The sequence below is a fragment of the Rattus norvegicus genome, chromosome 4, assembly GCF_036323735.1.
Source record: "Rattus norvegicus strain BN/NHsdMcwi chromosome 4, GRCr8, whole genome shotgun sequence".
NCBI lineage: Eukaryota > Metazoa > Chordata > Mammalia > Rodentia > Muridae > Rattus > Rattus norvegicus.
In genome coordinates this window covers 169,197,200-169,220,421 of record NC_086022.1, presented here as the reverse complement: position 1 = coordinate 169,220,421, position 23,222 = coordinate 169,197,200, and the positions used below count along the sequence as shown (strand labels likewise).

The window sequence follows — 23,222 nt, the reverse complement described above, 5'->3', positions numbered from 1 at the left end:
CCAGTCATAAACAAATAGAAACCAGATAAAGTACATGAGCTCCTCTTCAGACGCTCTGCCATGGGCAGTGCTAGACTAGCCCTAAGAGAAGGAAAACAAAGCATTCTATTTTCCTAGCTCACTGCCTGAAGGCAGTTTCCAGGATGTAGACCAGGGAGGTGACTTAGTCATGGCTGCTATAACCAGAACAACATGGATGGGTGGCTTAGTCAACAAATCTTTCTTTCTCCTAGTTCTGAAGCCTGGAACACCCACGGCCCAGAGTCTGAACCTGGTCTGGTATACAAATGGCAGTCAGTCTGCTTGCTGTCTGATTGCCTGGCAAAGATAAGCATGTTCCTCCTCTCATCGTCCCTTCCCATCCCCTATAACCTCATATGAATTCCATTGCAACGTCCAGTTTGGGACTGATAAAGACATTCAGTGCACAGCAAAGGGTATCTCTGAGAAAAGCCTAGTTTTCTTACTAATGTGGAAAGAGGGCACAGTATGGGGGAAACTAGTGTCTTCAGCTGACACAGCAAACCATGGGAGAAGCGAGACCCAAGTAAAGGGACATCCAAGCTCTGCACTAGGGGGCCTGTGGATCTCCAGCTAATACCAATCTGAAATACATGGAGTAAGATTCCATGAAGCTGGAGAGCCAACCACAGGAAAACAACTTCTGACTTCATACAAGGCCAAGTATAGTTCCTACTGCCACTAGCCACAGTAGAGAAGTGGGTAGACACTGAGGCCACCAGAGTTCTCAGAGGCAGTGCTTGGAGGAATCTATCCCCTTGCTAGCAAGGGTTATGATACACTGAAGACTGCTGTGCACTAGTTGTGGTAGCCATACCTGAAATCCCAGCACTCAAGAGGTAGAGACAGGAGGATCAGGAGTTCAAGGTCATCCTTGTCTACATAACAAGTGGACATAAGTCTACATAAAACCCTACCTCGAAAAAACAAAAACAAATGAAAAAGACTGCTTTGGGGGGGCTGGAGAGATGGCTCAGTGGTTAAGAGCACTGACTGCTCTTTCAGAGGTCCTGAGTTCAATTCCCAGCAACCACATGGTGGCCCACAACCATCTGTAATGGGATCCAATGCCATCTTCTGGTGTGTCTAAAGATAGCTACAGTGTATTCATACATAAAATAAATAAAAACTCTTTAAAAAGGAGACCACTTTGGAGAATGGGACTGGGAAGTAGAAAAGCCTAGAAAGGACTGCACTGATTACCAGGAACCTGCAACAGTGCTGGGCATGGTGGTGCACGTTTAATCCCAGCACTCAGAGGCAGAGTCAGCGGATCTGTAGGTTTGAGGCCAGCCTGGCCTACACAACGAGTTCCAGGACAGCCAGAGTTATATAAAGAGACTGACCCAAAAGGAGGGGAGAAAGGAAGAAAGTTCAAGAATAAATAATATGCAACATGTGCAACAGAGCAAAGTCCAATATCCTCCAGAGGAACACAGCAACCAAAACCATAGCATCTGCAATGTTATCAAACTTCTAGACACGCAAGAAGGAAGAGGACTTGTAGCAAACAGAGTGTTTGATCAGTAAAACACAGGCCAGGGGAAAAAAATGAATGAGAAAAAGCCAATATAAGTGCACTCAGATATCCAAATTAGAGAAAGACAGCATGAGCAGACAAATGAAAGAGACTCAGGGTGGTTACTGAAAGCTGAACAACACAGTATCTGATTTAAAAATACTGGATGGGCTTAGAACAGTATAGACGAGAGGGCAAGTAGACCTCTGAACTAGAAACACAGCGGTGAAAACAATCCAGAATAAAGATGAAGGGGAAACAACTAAAGTTAAAGGCTGAAAGCTGCACCAGGGCTGGAGACAGGCTCGCAGCAGTGTGCCTGTTTACTAAAGCCCTAGGAAGCAGAAAGGAAGCAAATGAAAAGCCCGGGGCTAGGAGGCTGCCTGCAAGCCCAGCATCTGAGGCAGGAGGATACACAAGTCAAAGCCGGCTTGTCCTACATAATGAGTTGTAGATCAATCTGGGCTGGGTTTATAGCAAGACTCTAAAGACTATATGAGAGAAAGAAAAAAGAAGGAAGGAAGGAGGGAGGGAGGGAGGGAGGGAGGGACGGAGGGAAAAAAAGGGAGGCAGGAAGAGCAAGCTGGGTAATGGTGGCTCATGCTTTCAATTCCAGCACTTGGGAGACAGAGGCAGGTGGGTCTCTGAGTTGGAGGACAGACTACAAAGTGAGTTCCAAGACAGCCTGGGATACACAGAAAAACCAATCAATCAATAAGTAAAAGAAAAGAGGAGGAAGATGGAGAGAGAGAGAGAGAGAAAGAGAGAGAGAGAGAATGGAGATGGAGAGCAGGAAAGAAGAGAAAGGAGCCAATAATAGACTAGGAAAAATATCAAGTGGTCTAACAACAGATCTATTGAGTCCAACAAGAAGACAGACAGATGTGGGGGCAAGATTCTAAAAGAAATAGTAACCAATAATATTGATTAAAACAAACAGGTATGAATCAGGCCACTGAGATGCTCAGAAGGTAAAGATGCTTGCTATGCAATTTTGGTGACCTGAGTTTATCTCTAGGTGTTTATAAAAGAGGAAGGAGAGAATACAGTCCACAGAGTTGTCCTCTGACCTCCACATACATACAGTGGCATATGTGCTGCCACACACATATCATTCCTGCGCACACGCACGCACACACACACACACACATACACACACACACACACACAAAATTTAATTTAAGATAATCAAAGAACACATATTAGTATAAGGTCATTATTTTAAAAAATGCAGGTATGAACAAAACCACACACACACTGGTGTAAGTATGTATGTGCACATGGGTATACACACATGCATTTCCTAGTCAAAGTACTCAGGAAGTAGAGAGAATGGTTCCTTAATGTCACTTTCCACTAGAAGACCCAGAAAATACTTGGAAAAGTGCCCGACTCTAGGGATACGGTCAGGCAGAGACAGCATGATATTGCTCCAGAAACCAAGGATGTGTTCAAGGGAAAGCAGGAATTTGTCAAAGGAACATGAGAAATTAGAGTAAAATGTGAAGCTGAACACGTTGGAGCATCTGAAAAATGACAATGACTTTACTTGAAAACAAAAACAAAGCAACCAAGAAGAGGAGTCCACTGTTCCACACTGACTTCAGTAAATAAACGACTAGCCAGTTGGGGAAGGAAGCTCTTCCCAGTAATGGACTGCTAGCTGTCACTGTAGAAGACATGATAATGTTAGAGAAGAACTGTGCAAGCTGGACAGTATAATTAATTCCAATCCCCTCAAGCTGGACATGGTAGCACATGCCCCTAATCCTAGCACTTAGAAGGTAGAGGTAGGAGGACCTTGAATTCAAGGTCAACTTTGGTTATACAGTAAGTTAGAGGCCAGCCTGGGCTACATGAGACTATCTCAAAAAATATAATAATAAATAATAATAATAAAAGAAAATGTAGCAATAGATTTTTAAGTGGTAAAAGAGAGTGGGCTGGAAGATGAGAGTCATGGTCTTGCTGGATCTGATCAAAAACAGTGAGTACTTTTGTACTCATTTTTTTTTCTTTTTCTTTTTTTCGGAGCTGGGGACCGAACCCAGAGCCTTGCGTTTGCTAGGCAAGTGCTCTACCACTGAGCTAAATCCCCAACCCCTTGTACTCATTTTTAAAGGATTTTTATAACAACCTGGGTAAAAATGACATTTTTTAGCTGCAAGATACACTAAAATTTTTAGACCAAAAGAAAATGAAATCAGCTGGTCTCAAGGCCAACTTGGACTACAGAACAAGATGTTTTTTAAAAACAAACAAACAAAAACAGGGAAAAACAGAATGCTCAAATATTCAGTTGATCTAAAAGTGACAGAGGAAATGTGTGAAGGCAGCAAGGCACTGGGCACAAATATAAAATAAACTAAATGGCAGACTCAAATCTAGTCAGATCAAGTTTTATAAGACTACATGTAGACTGTGGGACCTAACACAAAAGCAGCAACCTGCTACTGAGTACAAGACTTTTATATCCTTTCAACATAAAGGCATAGCTAGATTAAAAGTAAGAAAGGAAAGAGACTATGCAAATAACCATAAGAAAGCCAGGTAAAACAGACCACACGATGAGGCAACATCACAGACAGAAACTTCATAATGATGAAAAAGATAATTGGAATCATTACTGAGCCTAAAGATAGATTCCCGAACCACACAAAGCAAAAGCTGGCCAAAAGAAATAAGGCAGCCATAGCTGGGCAGTTCAGACTTCTCTCTTAGGAAATGAAGACCTTAAATAAATAAGTCAAAAGAGATGTGAGCACTGTCAACTACACTTTGTCCTAATGGACACCTAGGGAACTCAACCGCAGCACCAAGGAACCACGTCTCCTCAGGAAGACATTCAAGTGTGCATTAGCACCTGATTTTTAAAAAGTCTCAAAAAAAAAGTCTCTCAGGGGTTGGAGAGATGGCTCAGTGGTTAAGAGCACTGACTGCTCTTCCAGAGGTCCTGAGTTCAATTCCCAACAACCTCATGGTGGCTCACAACCATCTATAATGAGATCTGGTGCCTCTTCTGACCTGCAGGCGTACATGCAGGTAGAACGTTGTATATGTGATAAATAAGTAGTCTCAAGAGACTGGGGAGATGGGTCAGTCAGTAAGGGGCTTGCTTGACCAGCATGAAAACCTGAACTGTATCTACAGAACACATATTAAAAGCAAACACAAACAAAATAGAGCCAAGCATGATGGTTGGCACTAACAAAGTGGTGACAGCAGGTCCCTGGCCCTCACTGGCCAACTATTGACTTTGTCTCAAGTGGGGGGGAGGAGGGGGACAGAGGCTAGAGAGACGGTTCAGCAATTAAGAGTGTTTGTTGGTCTTCCAAAGGACCCACGTTCAGCTTCCAGCTTGGCAGTTTATGAATACCTGCATCTCCAGCTCCTGGCTACCCAGTGTTTACTTGTGGCCTTCTGTGAGCAGACACACACACACGCGCGCACACACACACACACACACACACACACACACACACACACGAATAAGAACAGAGGAATTCCACCAAGATTGTCCTCTACCCTCCACACACACTTACACATAAATGCATGAACACCTGCACACACAAACTTAAGGGAAAAAAGGTCTTAAGCTAGCTGGGACTGTATCGCCATGATAGTGTTGGCTTATGTAACATGTGCAAGGCCCTGAATTTCATCCTCAGTACCAGGGGGTTATGGGAGCTTTCTATGTTTATTGAATAAAGTAAATACAATACATACATAGGCAGAAGATGGAACACTGAATTTAAAGGTCAGTACATGGGCCTGAGAGATGAGTACTTGGTGCATAGACATACAGTCAGGCTATCTTGGCTTGCTTGAGTACTTGCTTGAGTACTTGGTGCATAGACATACTGTCAAGCTATCTTGGCTTGCTTGAGTACTTGCTTGAGTACTTGGTGCATAGACATACAGTCAAGCTATCTTGGCTTGCTTGCTTCCTATTGCTATGATGAACACCACAACCAAAAGCAACTCGGGAGGAAAATACGTATTTTAGCTGACAACTTACAGTTCATCATTAAGGGACATTGGGGCAGGAGCCCCAGGCAGGAACTGAGGCAGAGACCAGGGATGATTGCTGCTTACCAACTTGTCTTATGGTTTATTCAATTTGCCTGCTTTCTTCTAAGGTTTTTTACATTTTAGTTCTATGAATGCTTTTCCCTACATGTATATCTGTGTACTTTTTGTCTGCCTCGTGTCCACAAAGACCAGAAGAAGACATCAATCACCTGGGAGTAGAGATACAGGTGTTTGTGAGCCACCATGTTAGTGCTGGGAAATGAACCCATGAACCCATGTCTTCTGGAAGAACAGCCAGCACTCCCCAGCCACCTCTCCAGCACTCAGTTTGATTACTTATACAATGGCCCAGGACTGCCTGCTCACAGATGGTGCCACCCTCCATATCAATAATCAAGAAAATGCTCAGAGACTTGCGTAAAGCCAATCTGATGGGGGCCATTAGGCTCCTTCTTCCTTGACCAGAGCTGGTGACCTGTTGACAAAAACAAACAGACAAAAAACAAAAGCAAAACAAACAAAAACCTAACCAATTTACAAGCAAAGCATCCATACATATAAAGTAAAATGAAAATTTTAATTAAAAAAAAAAAGAGTCTAGCAGCATCAACAAACGCACGCCTTTATCCCAGCACCCAGGAGGCAGAGGCAGGTGGATCTCTGAGTTAGAGGCCAGCCTGGTCTACAGAGGGAGTTCCAGCCCAAACAGGTCAGTTACACAGAAAAAAAACCCTGTCTATAAAAAACCAAAGGGAAAAAGGAACGGTACATGGGAAAGTCACTAACTCATAGCTAGAGAACTAGGACAAAAGGTTGAGGCTAACAGCAAATATATTTAAAATCATCTTGATGTCTATCGACATTTCAAAATACTTAAGGTCCTTAGAATCTTGTTTCTCAGGAAGAGCACTGGGCAACAGTGCCTGCAAAGAAAAACAGAGTAGCCAGAAGACCCGAGCACTGTGGGATTGGCGCAGAGCAATGATATAAAAAAGAAACTTAGAAATGAGATGAAAATGTTCGTTAAATATGAAAAGAGGCAGCTGTGGCCTGAGGGAAAATGCCAGGCATGAAAAGAGAACACACACTTCTCTACAGAAGCAATGAGGTAAGGATAGGGCTGTGGGGATGGCTCAAGGGAGAGGTGCTGCCTGCCAAGCCTGATGACCCACATTAGATCCCAAGATTTCACATGGTGAGGAGAGACATGACCCCTGCAAGATGTCCTGTGACGTCCACGCATGTACTACAGCATGTGTGTGCACATGCACACACCAAAATAAGTACCTTCAAGACTGGCAAAAGCAGGAAGAACAAGGGACGTGCAGTGAGCGCCGGGTAGCAGCTTTGGCAGCAGAGACTAAAATGAAAGAGCAGAGCGAGGTAACCAGGAGGCACTGGAGTCTCAACAGAGGCAATTTTTTTAAAAAATAATTTCAGTATCTATCTCAGCAAGAGAAAACGGGTGCACTGAGCCAGACACTAGAAGGAAAGAAGTGCAGAAGCAAAGTAAATGTGTGTGGTGTCACAACAGAAGTAGACATCTCTAAAATCTGATGGGAAGAACAAGAACGGACGCAGGCCAGAAGCTTGCTAGCAAGAGCAGAACGCCGAATGCTCTGCAGAGGTGGCCTCACCTTCCAGTGGATTTGAGCAACTCTTTACCTGCTATCTCCTTTCACTCAGTCACGCTGGCTCTTTGCTGACTAAAACTCATGTTGAAAAGCTTAACTCAACAGGTACTAGACACACAAATAAATCTGCAGGGTAGTCAGAAACAAGCTACCAACGTTTCCAATATGGCGTTTGGGAGAAACGGCATTTAGGATCAGTTGTGCTCGGAGAACACTTTAAACTGTTCAGAGGAGACTGCGGCTCTGGTTGAGGCCCATCCTCTCAGCCTTCCATTTGGTTCCACTTTCCGATTCAGTGGTGTCTGGCAGCTGGTGGACACTGATGGATGTGGAAGACTTTAGGATGGATCTTTCTGAATAACGGAGGAGAACCTGGATAGAGGATCAGTACCTCTATGAAACCTCACTCCTTCTTGTACTTCCCCCTCCTTTCCCATTGCTTCACTCTCCCCAGCTAAGTACAGTTCTCGGAGTTCTAAGACCCTTCACTGCTGCTCTATGTGATTTAACTCCCCCGAGGAAAGTCCAGAAAGATGGCTTTGTTTCTTTGTTTTAGCTTTCCTTTTCTTTGTATTTAATGCCCAGGCTTGCCACAAACTGTCTTTCCGCCTCTGCCTGGTGGTGTTAGGATTACAGGCATGTACCACATCACTGAGCTCCAAGCTCTTTAATAATCAGAATCCATTTCACATGCCTTCTGTTCCTAACACCCACTCTTAGAACACCCAACAAAGCTGCTTAGTGTCACGTAAGCCTCCATGTTGTATAAGCCTGATTCCTGGCTAGTAACAAGCCCAGTCCTTTCTTAGGCAGGAAAACAACCCCTTATGTTATACCCAAGGTCATGAACAAAAATGGCAGGTCAATTACAAACAATGTTGTATATGTATATGCATCTATTCATCCACTAAAACTGAAGAGGATATTTTCCTAACTTTGACATAAACACAGTATTGGATCTCTCTTACGATTGCTTTTCCTAGAGAATGATAGGGTCAGCTTCGTTTTAAAAAGTGAGTGGTTAAAACGTAAGTAAGAAATGTGTAGGACTTATTTAATTCATTGGAATCTTAGTAATGTACATGAAGTTGACAATTTGCTTCTGTGTTCTAGGATGGCCACACTGCTGCTTTCTAGTTTTCTTCCATTTCCTAGTGAGTGTTTTACATATGAAAATAAATCCCTAACTCAGAGACTGCTATGAAAAATAGAAATTCTTTGACTTGAAAGAATGAGAGGAACAGATATTTGTATTGTAAAGCATAAATTATACCCTGGTACATTTATGCAAAAGAATTAAAACCAAAGAATCTGCTTGCCTCTTAAAATGCAAACATTACCTCAGTCATACAAATAGCCTCAAACTCGCCCAGTCTCTGCCTCTGCAGATCACCCACCAGCATTAGATTACATCATATGACATTACGGAACAATAGTGAACTCTGTAGTAGTTGAATGTATTGTTTTGAAAGAATAAGCTGTCATTAACTTGAATAAAAGCTCTCTGAAATCAAACCTGGGGGGTACAGCCTTCACAGGGTGGCCTTTTTTTTCTACTTTAAGAAATTGCCTCACCCTGAGAGCAAGGTGAAAAAAGACAAGGCAGTGTAAAGGCAACTGTCGAGCATCTCCTGCAGCTCCTACGACAGCCCATCAGGCGGTGCGATGTCAGGGTAGGATGCTCTACTACAAACTGGACACCGAAAATCCAAACAAGCTTACACACACACACACACACACACACACACACACACACACACACACCCTGCCCCTGGGATAGCCGTGACTTATACAGCAAGCTCTGCTACAGTGGGAACAAGTCTTACTCTATGGTCAGCATGTCCCAATGTCATCAGATGATAGGTGACTGCTATAGATGATAGCCAGTGACTAGGCCAGGACTTTAAGGTGAATCCCAATGCTTTAACCTATACAGTACTAAACAAAATGTCTATCATGAAGCGTCCTGAGGGGAGTTGGACACTATTATCATCAACTGCATTCGTTAGTTTACTTAATTTTCCTGTCCACCTGTCTTTTCTATCCAAGGAATTTCTTGTTCACAGATGAAACACAAGCATCTGTAAACACTCACTGTCTGTTGTTTGTGCCTGTGCTCTGAACCATTTCTTTTTTTTTCTTAAGATTTATTTATTTACTTATTATATATAAGTACACTGTAGTTGTCTTCAGATGCACCAGAAGAGGGCATCAGAACTCATTACAGATGGTTGTGAGCCACCATGTGGTTGCTGGGAATTGAACTCAGGACCTTTGGAAGAACAGTCAGTGCTCCTAACCACTGAGCCATCTCTCCAGCCCTCTGAACCATTTCTAATCAAGAAAGCACTCTATCTTACTTAGCCAAACCCAGAGAAGCACCCAGAGTCACCTGCCCCTCACCAGCTTTCCTATAACCTATCCTCAATCTAGTTAGATGGTGATAAAGCTCTGATTACAACGTAGTTACCAAGGTAACCAAGTCCAGGTGCATCACTTTGCAAAGCACTCACTTGTATCATACATCACTCATGTTCAAGATGGATGACCTATGATGACCTTAAATTCGAATTAGCACCTCTTAATACTAAGCCTTCCCCTGGATACTTTCTTACTAGTCAGTTTACTCATGTGAATTATTTCAAATGATTCAACAACTGACCCCAGAACATTATTAAGTAGATCTCAAATCCGGTTTTGCTTTTTGTATTTCCTTCAGTGATAAAGGGCAAGCATTAGTCACAGAAGACCCATGAAGGATGAGAAGACTTTGGGGAGTGAGAGGATGGCCACAACAGGAAGAAGGCACATGACAGACTGTACTCCACACAGATCCAGGAAGGGTGCAACGCAGAAGATCAATGCCCAGCCGATAAGTTTCTGAAGACTGGGTAAGTCTATGTGAGCGTAGAACTCTCATTAATGTTGGCTTCTTTAGAGAATCGTGTTATTCCAAAAAATAAAGAATGTGAAGATGGGCAAGTAACAGAATGTAGTATGTTCTTTCATCGTGCAGAGGACTTAGCAAAGCCTAATCTGGTACCAGGACAGAGGAGAGTGAGTTCGTGGATGGCCTCTTCTACAGAGTAGATGAGTTACTGTGAAGAATACAATGATCCCTAGAGCACCTGGACGTGCTATTTGCTTTTGTCAGGCACAGGATGGATGGTGTAACTAGGGTAGGACATGCGTTGGTTAAGAAGTTTCAAGTGCAATCTCTAACTGCCAGATGTCTGGTCTTGCAGAAATCACTTAAACAAATTCAATGCTGTAAGAAGTACATGAACGGTATGTGAATATATGTAAGGTCGGGGTACATTTTAATATAAATAACTATAGAAGAGTTTTTTAGAGTCTATTATACCAACTTGCTCTTGTCTTGGTATTTGTCAGCTCTAGGGTTCATATTGAAATTTCGCTCCCCCCAAGGCATAGGCCAATGGTATTTGGAGGCGGGCCTTTGGAAGGTAATCAGGATGGGATGTGGTCATGAAGGTGGAGCCTTAAGATTCCATGAATGGCTTTGAGGAGAAAGAGAGATCAAGAGAGCAGTTTTCCTGCTTCATGATGTCCTCCTTCATGTCATGACCCAAGAGAGAGGCTGTCACCAAATGCCAAGAGGATGTCAGTGTCGAGATCTTCAACATCAAGAAGTGTAAGGTACCGTTCCTCTTTTCTTTATAAATTTCTCAGTCTGTGGTATTGTTATCAAAAAAAAGAAAAACGAAGAAAGATGCAAGTCAGGTAAAGCACAGCCTTATTTATGCTCATTAGAGCTGGGTTTTGTTTTGGGTGTTCGGAGGAACTTCTATAGCAGACGCATCATTCAATTCACAGAAAACCATCTCCAGGAGTGGAGAGGTGGTTCAGTTACTAAAGTGCTTGTCATGCAAGCATGAGAACCTAAGCTCTATCCCCAGAAACCACATCAAACACTGCAAGTGGTAGCACTAACTTGTACTTCCAACCCTGGGTATATGGAGGCAGGCAGATACATGAGGCCAGTTGGTCTGGCCTAAGTGGTCCAAGGCCCAAATGAGACATCTTGTTTCTAAGAATAAGGTGGATGGCTCCTGAGAGCAATCCTGAAGGTTGACTTGTGGCCTCCAAACATGCACCCACACAGCATTCATGCGCGCACACCCACACAGCAGGTAAAGAAAGCCAACTCCACGTAATGAAGATATGAAAACAACAAGGTTACGGTCTTCATATAAAGTACCTTGAACTATGCTAACCGGGTGGGTAATCACTCCTCTCGTAAGCACACTTCCCTCTCACGCAAGAGAGTAGCCACAGTGAGCTACCAATGCATTAGTGGTGACAGAATTTTTCCACGAGTTTCAACTAGTCAACGTATACCACAGTCCGGATCCCCTCCCCCCAAAAAAATAAATAAATAAAAATCTTTTCATGGAAATACTGCAAGGAAGGGCCACCTCCAGTACCATCAACTCATTTGTAGATTTACTCCATCTTTACTTTAGATCAGGTTCTATCTCAAGTGCTGGGCCTCGGTAGTGGAAAGGAACAGAAAATTCCTGTCACCGTGTAGATCACCTTCTAACAGAAAAACAGTGGATCAGCTGGGCTGGCAAGATGGCTCAGAAGGTTAAAGGTGCTCGCTGCCGAGCCTGATAGCCTGAGTCGATCCTCAGTACCCAAGTGATGGTAAGAAAGATCCCACTCCCCAAAGTCTTCCTTTGACCTCTATGTGCAAGCTGTAACTGGCACACACACACACACACGCACACACATACATACACACATACACAGACACACACACAGACACACACATACATACACACATACACAGACATACACACACACACACACACACACACACACACACACACACACAGACACACAGCAGACACTTGCAAACTAGTAAATGTAAAAATGTTCCTAACTTACTATAGGTCAATGGTGATTAAGTGCTACAGGAAAAATAGGCAGAGAAAGAGACTCCGATTTCAGACAGGGCACTCATGAAAGACTTTTCAGACGAATATGCTAATTAAGGAAAGACCTAAGGGACCAAGGACCCACCGGGAAAGAGTGAACCTCTCCAGCTAGTCCAGACACTGGAGAGCCTCCCCTCTTACCTTTTAAAAGGGGCTGGAAGGTTGGAATCTCTTGCAGCTTGATGACATCGGGATCATTGCTGACATTCCTTGAGGCCTGAGAGCCCTGAGCTACCACCACGATATCATCCATCTTGGCCCGATGTTTAGCCGGAGATGGAGTCACTGCAAAGAGTTATACAGATTGGTAACCACGTACTGGAAAGCCACCACTGCCTACCAACATGGTCATTAGGAAGAGTAGCTCATAGTGAGAGACTTTCTGATTTCTCTGGCTTCTCTTCAAACGACAAGCTACCTCTTCCAAGGGTAGCTGCTTTTTGTCTTTGAAACGCTATAGTAGATTAAAGTTTGTTTTGGTTTTACTAAAAGGAAATGCTGGTGTAGTGGCACATGCCTTTAATCTCGGTACTCTATAGGCAGAGGCAGGCGAATCTCTGTGAGTTCAAGGCCAGCCTAGTCTACATAGTGAATTCCTGGACAGCCAGAGCTACATAGTAAGGGGGAAAAAACACCAATAAATAAAACTAAAGACTATTTATGTGTGGGGTGTAACTCAACTGGACATAACTGGACATGGTGGCCCACATCTGTGATTCTAGTACTCAGGAGGTAGATATCGGTAAATCCAAACTTCAGTAACAGGGGTTGGAGACATGGTTTACCAGTTAAAAGCACTGGCTGCTCTTCCAGAGGTCCTGAGTTCAATTCCCAGCAACCACATGGTGGCTCACAACCATCTGTAACAGGGATCTAATGCCCTGTCCTGGTGTCCTACACTGAGGACAGCTACAATGTACTCATATAATAAAATAAATATTTTTTTTGGTTCTTTTTTTTTTGGAGCTGGGGACCGAACCCAGGGCCTTGCACTTCCTAGGTAAGCGCTCTACCACTGAGCTAAATCCCCAGCCCCAAAATAAATATTTTTAAAAAATCATTTGTAATTCCAGTTTTAGTTGATCCAGTGCCCTCTTGTGGTCTTCTCAAGCACTACATATATGTGGTGCAGAGACCTGATGTGGAGACAAAACATCTAGACCCATAATAATATTTTGTTTAAAAAAATCAACAGCCTTTGGAGTATAGCTCCATCTAGACTACATAAAATATTGTCACAAAGGAAGAAAAAAAGAATGTTTTTACAGAACCAAATGTAGTTACTTTCTAGTGGGGCTGGCAAAGGTAGATCATAGACAACTTTTTCTTTTTCCCCTCCCTGTGGTACTAAGGATTGTACCCAGAGCCTATCACATACTAGGCAAGTGTCTTACCACTGAGCTACATGGCCCCAGCCCAAGCCCAAGACTTCTATTTTTCTATTTTCATATATATATATATATATATATATATATATATATATATATATATATGGCAAACCCTCAAACATAACAGAAAGCTATAACATGAATGAATTCTTTCATAACCATGCAATTTTATTACTCAACACACAAAAGCACAGGCAATTTTTTTTAACGTCTCCTTCTTTGATTGTTCTGTAGTTTACAGATTTGCCCAAGGTCAGCAGCCCTAGAAACAGATTTAGGAAAGGCACTGAGGGTTTCTTGGTGACACGGAATGCCAACCATATCAAAGCCAACCAGGTGTGTTGAACAGAGCCAGTAGTGGCCGAAACCTCTGGTTCCAACCACAGATTGTAAGTCTATACCTAAGGCTCTGGGGAGCTTTGGTGCAGCACAGAAGGCAGAAACCATCAACAGGACCATTTCAGGCAGAGGCGGCGTTCAGAAAATTGGAGCATTGCTTCTGGGGTATGTCAATTTAAACCTACAAGGAGTCTCTAGAACAAGAAGTCTCTTACCCAAATAATTCCCTGGCTGGAACGAGAATGAACCCTAAAATGTCTTAATACTCGAAAGTTCTACTGGACAATAAGTACACTCAGGCCCATCAGTTTGAACGTAGATATCACAGAAACTACTCTGTCTTCTAGAAGCTAGCCTCTCCTGATGCCTGACCTTGCTGGGGTGGGAGTAGGGGACAGAGGACAACAATGACAGGCCTCTGCTTTTATTGCTTTTTCAGGAAAAGTTTATCCTGGCTTTGTAATTTATCTAACTTTGTTTTACAAAAGTCGTACCAGTCTTTTCTGTTACAAATTACACCACCCTCCTCTCCCCAGACTCAAAGGAAGAGGGACATGAAAGTATTTAGGCATTATTTCTTCATAAAACGGGTAAAGATGTGGGCAAAAAATATGTATACTATAAAAATTACATATAGGGGCTGGGGATTTAGCTCAGTGGTAGAGCGCTTACCTAGGAAGTGCAAGGCCCTGGGTTCGGTCCCCAGCTCCAAAAAAAAGAACCAAAAAAAAAAAAAAATTACATATAAACATATGTAAAGGTCTGGCACAGGAGGGTATGTAAATTCTATCAGAACTAAGCCCATGCTGTTGGTTCCCGGATGAGCAGCTGTGTGATAGGAGGCCACACTACTTCCCCTAAAGTATGCTTCTGGCCTGACACAGAAAAGTAAGAGGTGAGCCAGTTTTGCGGGTTTGTTAAAAACAGACATGACGCTCTAGGCCTTCCAAGGAATCAAAGCACGACAAAGCTAGTGGATTCAAGCCCGACTGCAGCTCTTGAAGGAGCTCGTGAGGAACGCCCTTCAGCATGAATCATCCCTGCATCTGTTAGCTTCCACATTTCTGAGTGGCAAAGGTTACCAAGTAGAGAGCCATTCTGCGACTCTTTTGCCATCAGACATTTTAACTAATTAGGCTTGCAACCCTTGAGCCTATCCAGGGCACTCTCAGAGGTTACCTAAGTAACAACAACAAAAGGACCAAATGGTTTTCAACTACCAGCTGTTTTATTGAGTACCCACTATAGGTCCAGCACAATACCCTTCCGATTCCTACCCCAAACGCTTTGAGAAATCTAAAGAAATGTGAACAGAAGATACACTAGAGACTGCCGGCCATCTAGCCAACTTATCAAAAAACGGACCCGATACCTGAATGGGAAAGAGCAGTTCCTGGAAATATTTGCACCCAAACATTGAGAGTGGCCACCCAGTGCTCACAGGTCCCTTCTGAAAAAGTACCCCGACACCCTGATTTTCAGAGAACCTGATCTTAGCGGTTCTGGCTATGATCAATCCAGGTTAGCCAAATCTCGGGCATCAGTGAGGAGTCCTGGACCCGAACATTAAGGAGATCGTTTTTTAAGAATTAGGGTGAAGCTGAGCTAGCCGGTTTAGGGAACCAGGATTTGGGCGGGAGGCCACGCTTTCTCAGTGTTAGGGCACACTGAGGGCCCTTCACTGGGGCTGTCGGCTCCGCCAGCAACACCCGTGCGGGAGGTGAGGCACCGACCTGAGGCGTTCAGATCGCCGGGGCGGCTCTCGGCCTCCGCGCTCTGCTCGCTGCCCATGGCGCCAGCAGCAAAGGGACAGCGGGGCAGGGGCCGGGGAGAGTGGGGAGACCCCGCAGGACCACAGATACTCGAGGAGGCGCGGCGCGAAGGCACGCCGCCACTCGCCTTCCTGAGGGGCGGGTTGACAGAAGGCTCGCGACACCGGCGGGGCTACGGTCGCGACCGGCGGGCGGCGCTGCTGTCATTCACTGGCTCAGTTGTTTCAACTCGCTCCTTCCGGGACGCCGATTGGCCGCGCGGGAGACGCAAGGCCTTCAGTTCCGGGTTTGAAGGTCCCGCCTCCAAGCCGGAGAGACGGGGCGGGGCAGGAGGCGCGCGCTGGAGGCTGGGGCGGCGCTGTCTTAAAGGGCCAGGCTTCCCCAAGGTCAAAGATGACCAGAAGATAAAGTCATTTCCTACCTTGTGTAGCATTGTGAACAACACATGTTAAGAACTGTAATGCTGGTTATCTTCAAACAACTTTACAAAATGGGCTTGATTTTTGTTTTTGAGACAGAAGTTCACACTGTAGCCCTGGTGACCTCCAACTCTTGATCCTCCTGTCTCAACCTACTGTTAAGAGTTTACAGGGGTAAACCACCAGGTCAGGCAAAATCGGTATTTTTACCTCTATTTTACCAATGAGGAAGAAAGGTGGTCTGTAGCCCTCAAATTTCAATTCACGCTAGTACTGAAGCAAAGCTCTTTTCTAAACTTTGAAAGCAGGGAGTTTTGAAGAGGGGGAGGGCAGGCAGGAAATGCCAAGAGTCGGGTGGTTTTGTTTGTTTGTTTTTTGTTTTTGTTTTTTTTAAAGAGTTTTAGAAATAAGAAATTGTTAGGATGTGCTGCTTTCTTGACAGGTCACTATGGGACTACTAGAAGCCAGGAAGATATACAGCTAACAAAAAAAGGAAATTGCTTATCTGCGCAAATCACAGATAGATGGTTAGGGGTTCTCTCATCTGCTTCAAAAATTACAAGCAGCTAGGCTTTTTGATGTATACCTGCGTTTTAAAATTCCTTCCCTTGGGGAGATATAAATACATCGACACCCTCCTACAGTCTCAACTACCCCGAAGTTCAGCCTGAGGAATCAGTGGATTTTACTAGGCTCATTTACAGAGCAAGGGTTGAGGCGGCAGGACCATGGTTTAAAACAGCCACACTGAAAGTTCAGCACGCAACATGCAGGGACATTCCCATTGTCTTAGTCAGGGTTTATATTTCTGCACACAACATCGTGACCCAAACGCAAGCTGTGGAAGAAAAGGTTTACTCAGCTTATACTCCCACATTGCTGTTCATCTCCAAAGGAAGTCAGGACAGGACCCTGGAGGCAGGAGCTGATGCAGAGGCCATAGAGGGGTGCTACTTACTGGCTTGCTTCCCTCAACTTGCTCAGTCTCCTTTCTTATAGAACCCAAGACCACCAGCCCAGGGATGGCACCACCCACAATGCCTGCCCCTACCCTTGATCACTCATTGAGAAAATGCCTTACAGCTGGATCTCATGAAGTCATTTCTTCAAGGGAGGCTCCGTTCTCTGTGATAACTCCAGCTGTGTCAAGCTGACACACAAAACCAGACAGTACATGCATTTAGCTGTGTAACTAGAGTCCCAGCCCTTCGTGTCCCACCTATATACCCTAGCTCCACCCAGAGATAGCCCTCACCCCAAAAGCCACCTTCAAGCAGAATTGCACACAACTGCATAACTGGTTGTGAGGAGTGGCTGGATACTCAGCTGAGAGTTCCATGATCCACCCCCACCCCTTACCCTCTCTTTCCTTCCTGGAATGAAGTCAGAACGCCCCGCTGTGGTGATCTTTGGCTAGCAGGCCCAGTTGGAATCCTGAAGTTTGGTTCATAGTCCTGTACAACAGCCTGTATTCCGGTGCTCGGAAACTGTGGTGGTGGAGACAAGAGGGTCAGGGGTTCAAAGTTGTCCTTGGGTACTTAGAGAGTTTGAGGCCAGCCTAGTCTACATGAGACTTAAGAGACAAAACAAGAAAAGGTGCTTAGACTTTGTGTATAAATAGAATATCAGCAGAGCCAGATTGACCTGGGATTTTGAACTTTCTTCTGCTATGACACACATACGCTCCATACTTCACCTCATTTAAATTTCACAGCTCCGAGACCAATAAAGACGTGGTTTCCGAAGTGGTGAAAATTGAAATTATTTGGGCTGTGGTTTCAAAAAACTGGTTCTTGCTTCAACTCCCCTTAACAAGGCAATGAGGGGCTGGAGAGGTGGCTCAGCGGTTAAGAGCACTGACTGCTCATCCAGAGGTCCTGAGTTCAAATCCCAGTCAACCACATGGTGGCTCACAACCATCTGTAGTGAGATCTGATGCCCTCTTCTGGTGTGTCTGAGGACAGCTACAGTGTACTTATAATAAATAAATAAATCTTTAAAAAAAAAAAAAAAGACAAGGCAATGAGAAGAATGCAAATAGATTTTTTAAGTTCAGTATTTTGTAGGAATATAAAGACAGACATAAAATCTACCCAGAGATCAGCATAGGCTCCTAGAACATGAGGGATGTTTTGTTTGGGATTTGGTGAGCAGTATTGTTTTTGAGACAGAATCTCTATATAGTCCTGGCTGGTCTAGTGTTGATACACAAGCCCAGGTCAGACAATCTCTGATCTCAGCCTCCAGGATGCTGGGATAACAGGTATCCCCTATCATGCCCAGCTCTAGAATGGTGAGGAAAGGTGAGGGGTTTTTGTTTTGTTTTGTTTTCTGTTTTTTTTTTTTTTTAAAGATTTATTTATTTATTATATATAAGTACACACTGTAGCTGTCTTCAGATACACCAGAAGAGGGCATCAGATCTCTTTACAGATGGTTGTGAGCCACCATGTGGTTGCTGGGAATTGAACTCATAACCTCTGGAAGAGCAGTCGGGTGCTCTTAACCGCTGAGCCATCTCTCCAGCCCTTGTTTTCTGTTTTGTTTTGTTTATTTTGTTGTTTTGAGACAGGGTTTCTCTGTGTAGTCGCCTTGGTGATCCTGGAACTCCCTGTGCAGACCAGGTTGACATGGAACTCAGAGATCTGCCTGCCTCTGTCTCCAACTGCTAGGATTAAAGGTATAAGATACCATGCCTGGTGGAAAGGTGAGGTTTAAGTGCCTGTATTTTTTTAACCCTAGATTTCACTTTATTTGGAGCAGGAGACAAGGGTGAGTGGTTTGGAGTACCTCTGGAGACCAGAAGAAAGCATTAGATCCCTTAGAACCATACAGCCACCTGATGTGGATTGTGGGAACCAAATTCAGGTTCTCTACAAGACCAGTACTGGGCTGTAACTGCTGACCCATCTCTCCAGCCTTTAAAGTATACACTTTAAGGATGGATTTAACTTAATGTGAAATTCATCTGCCAACTCAAAGTTTACCAGAAGCCTGTCAGATACTGGGTACATGTTAGAGGTAAGAAAAGATTCAACAAGATGTAGCCCTCATCCTTAAGAAAATGGAATGAGGGAGCTGGAGAGATGGCTCAGCGGTTAAGAGCACTGACTGCTCTTCCAGAGGTCCTGAGTTCAATCCCCAGCAACCACATGGTGGCTCACAACCATCTGTAATGAGATCTGATGCCCTCTTCTGGTATGTCTGAAGACAGCTACAGTGTACTCATATAGATAAAAAAAATAAATTAAAAAAGAAAATGAAATGAGTGTTTAGACTGTAAGTTGTCTCCATTTGTGATCAGCCTTTTAGAATGACTTATGTGTGAGTAGGAATCTGTGTTACGTGTATGAATAGCTTTTGAACATTTATATCACCTTCATATATATGAGCCTTTTAGCATATCTTACAAAAAAAAAAACACTTTCTTTTTTTTCCTCTTCTGTGTCTTTTGTTGTTGTTGTTGTTGTTGTTGTTGTTGTTGTTGTTGTTGTTTGAGATGGGGGTCTTTCTTTGTAGCCCAGGCTCACCCTAAATTCACAGCAATTCTCTTACCTTAATCTATCAAGTCTTAAGATTATAGGGCTGGGCCACCATGCCTATCTTAGAAACAACTCCCTTCATTTTCCAGTGAAGTGGTTCTGTACAATGAAGGTATGGTATTCCCAACACTAAGGGTTTTTTTCCTTCTTTGTACTTATGCCTCCCCCAGCCTGGATCTTTCTCCCTTTTATTACCCAGCACACCCAGCCAGCCAGTCTCCCACGCAAAAGTCTCCGTGGCCTCACCAGTACATCTAAGCAGTCCCCGAGTCCTAGAGAGCTTGTCTCTTTAATTTCTCCCTTATCCCCATGCCCAGTTTAAGGCCCATTGTTTCTTCCATTTCTTGGAAGTCAGAAGGCCTCATCTCCTTTAATCCATGGCAAGCCGAAGAATTGTCCAGGATACCACTATGTTCTGACTAATATAGTCTTCTTTTCTTAAGATTTGTTTGTTTATGTATCTATGTATGTGAGTACACTGTTGCTATCTTCAGACACACCAGAAGAGGACATCATGGTTGTGGGCCACCATGTGGTTGCTGGGAATTGAACTCGGGACCTCTGAAAGAGCAGCCAGTGCTCTTAACCGCTGAGCCATCTCTCCAGCCTTCTCTTTTCCTTTATGTACACAGGCAACTTTGCTGCCAGATGGGCGAATCCCTGAGTGACCGTGTCCCGCTCTCTGAATTACTTGGACTTTTTGTCCTTCCATCTTATTTAGCTAAGGTGACCTTCTCCCTTTTGGATCTGGCTTGCATACATCTTAGAGGACCATCCTCTGAGATTCCTTAGCTGGCATAACTTAGTTCTGTCATATCTCACTCACTGAACTAGAAACAGTCTGAAGTCAGACCCCCATGTCTTACATCTCTGAGGTACCTAACACATATTTTCCAAATAAAAACACTTTTTTCAAAAAATGCATCCATGTAGATCGGAGTCCTAGGTCTCAAGGGAGAGGATCAAATATCTTGACTTCTGATTTCTGGCTGTGCCTGGAACTGAACTGAACCAATCCCACAGCTCCCTATACCCAAATCCTGAGGGGGGAGAGAGCTGAACTCCCAGAAGTGTGGACATTCCTGAGACCTGAGGACAGACCACCACTTCTGCCCACTTCTTCCCACATTCCTGGCCCAAGAGGAAACTGCATAGTGCCTCTGGATACAGGAATATAGGAGCAGTCAGCGGCAGGAACTGAACCAGTACCACAGAAACCTGCACCTAAATCCCGTGGGGAAGAGAGCTGGACCCTCAGAAGTGCAGATACTCCTGAGAACCCAGGGGAGACAACTACCTTCTGCCCACATTCCTGACCCAAGAGGAAATCTCCTAGTGTCATCTGTGCGCCCTGGGCACAGGGACCTAGGAGCAGTCCGAGGCAGGCAGGGCCCTTCTGGTTTCTGCCTGTGCCAAGAGTTGAAAGCCAGTAGCCAGGAGAGCCTACACACCTGAGAGCAGAGCTCTCTGAGCTCTCTGTTCCCAGATCCAGTTGAAAGAAAACAGGTCTGCAGGAGTGCTGAGCCACTTTCAGTCAGCAAGACAAGCTAACACCAGAGACAACCCGATGTCCAGAGGCAAGCACAGGAGCCTAAGTGACTACCTGGCATCATCGGAGCCCAGCTCTCCCACCAAAGCCAATCCTGGATACCCAAACACGCAGGAAAATCAAGATTTGGATTTAAAATCACATTTTATGATGATGGAGGACTTTAAGAAGGACATAAATAACTCCCTTAAAGAAATACAGGAAAACACAAGTAAACAAATAGAAGTCCTTAAAGAGGAAACACAAAAATCCCTTAAAGAATCCCTTAAAGAATTACAGGAAAACACAACCAAACAGGTGAGGGAAATGGACAAAACCATCCAGGATTTAAAAATGGAAATAGGAACAATAAGGAAAGCACAAAGGGAGACAACCCTGGAGATAGAAAACCTAGGGAAGAGATCGGGAGTCACAGGTGCAAGCATCGGCAACAGAATACAAGAGATAGAAGAGAAAATCTCAGGGGCAGAAAATACTATCGAAAACATTGACACAACTGTCAAAGATAATGTAAAATGCAAAAAGCTCCTAGCACAAAACATCCAGGAAATCCAGGACACAATGAGAAGATCAAACCTAAGGATAATACGTATAGAAGAGAGTGAAGACTCCCAATTTAAAGGGCTAGTAAATATCTTCAACAAAATTATAGAAGAAAATGTCCCTAACCTAAAGAAGGCCCATAAACATACAAGAAGCCTACCGAACTCCAAATAGATCGGACCAGAAAAGAAATTCCTCCAGACACATAACAGTCAAAGCACCAAATGCACAAAACAAAGAAAGAATATTAAAAGCAGTAAGGGAAAAAGGCCAAGTAACATATAAAGGCAGACCTATCGGAATTACACCAGACTTCTCACCAGAGACTATGAAAGCCATAAGATCCTGGGCAGATGTCATACAGACCCGAAGAGAACACAAATGCCAGCCCAGGTTACTGTATCCAGCAAAACTCTCAATTAACATAGAGAAACCAAGATATTTCATGACAAAACCAAATTTACACAATATCTTTCTACAAATCCAGTCCTATAAAGGATAATGTATGGAAAACTCCAACACAAGGAGGGAGACTACACCCTAGAAAAAGCAAGAAAGTAATCTCCTTGCAACAACACCAAAAGAAGAGAGACACACAAACATAATTCTACCTCTAACAACAAAAATAGCAGGAAACAATCACTATTCCATATCTCTTAACATCAATGGACTTAATTCCCCAATAAAAAGACATAGATTAACAGACTAGACATGCATTATGCTGCTTTCAGGAAACACACCTCAGTGACAAAGACAGACACTACCTGAGAGTAAAAGGCTGGAAAACAACTTTCCAAGCAAATGGTCTGAAGAAACAAGCTGGAGTAGCCATTCTAATATCAAATAAAAGTGACTTTCAACCAAAAGTCATCAAAAAAGATAAGGAAGGATATTTCATATTCATCAAAGGAAAAATCCACCATGATGAACTCTCAATCCTAAATATCTATGCTCCAAATGCAAGGGCACCTACATTCATAAAAGAAACCTTACTAAAAGTTCAAAGCACACATTGCACCTCACACAACAATAGTAGGAGATTTCAACACCCCACTCTCATCAATGGACAGATCATAGAAACAGAAATTAAACAGAGACCTAGAGAAACTAACAGAACTTATGAACCAAATGGACTTAACAGACATTTATAGAACATTTCACCCTAAAACAAAAGATTATACCTTCTTCTGTGAACCTCACGGTACCGTCTCCAAAATTAACCATATAATCAGTCACAAAACAGGCCTCAAAAGATACAAAAAGATTGAAATAATCCCATGCATCCTATCAGATCACCACAGACTAAGGCTGATCTTCAATAAAAACAAAACAACAGAAAGCCCACATATACATGGAAGTTGAACAATGCTCAACTCAATGATAACTTGGTCAAGAAAGAAATAAAGAAAGAAATTAAAGGCTTTTTAGAATCTAATGAAAATGAAGGTACAACATACCCAAACTTATGGGACACAATGAAAGCTGTGCTAAGAGGAAAAA

At 43.6% G+C, this 23,222-nt stretch overlaps 1 protein-coding gene across 4 annotated transcripts in view; it reads right to left on the bottom strand.

The window, feature by feature from the left end:
- The window catches only part of Borcs5 (BLOC-1 related complex subunit 5), an 82,311-nt gene that overhangs the window by 51,914 nt on the left and 7,175 nt on the right, over window positions 1-23,222 (bottom strand). For 2 of the 4 annotated variants that reach the window (XM_039107905.2, XM_039107907.2), the window contains 2 exons: window positions 17,448-17,575; window positions 12,312-12,455 (listed from right to left, as the gene is read on the bottom strand). In XM_039107905.2, the coding sequence (XP_038963833.1) occupies window positions 12,312-12,423 (112 nt within the window). In that variant the 5' untranslated portion in view covers window positions 12,424-12,455; window positions 17,448-17,575. Of the gene's footprint in view, window positions 1-12,311; window positions 12,456-15,630; window positions 17,379-17,447; window positions 17,576-23,222 lie in introns of those variants that run through there. The other 2 variants (XM_006237528.5, NM_001108650.2) reach the window with 2 other exon arrangements.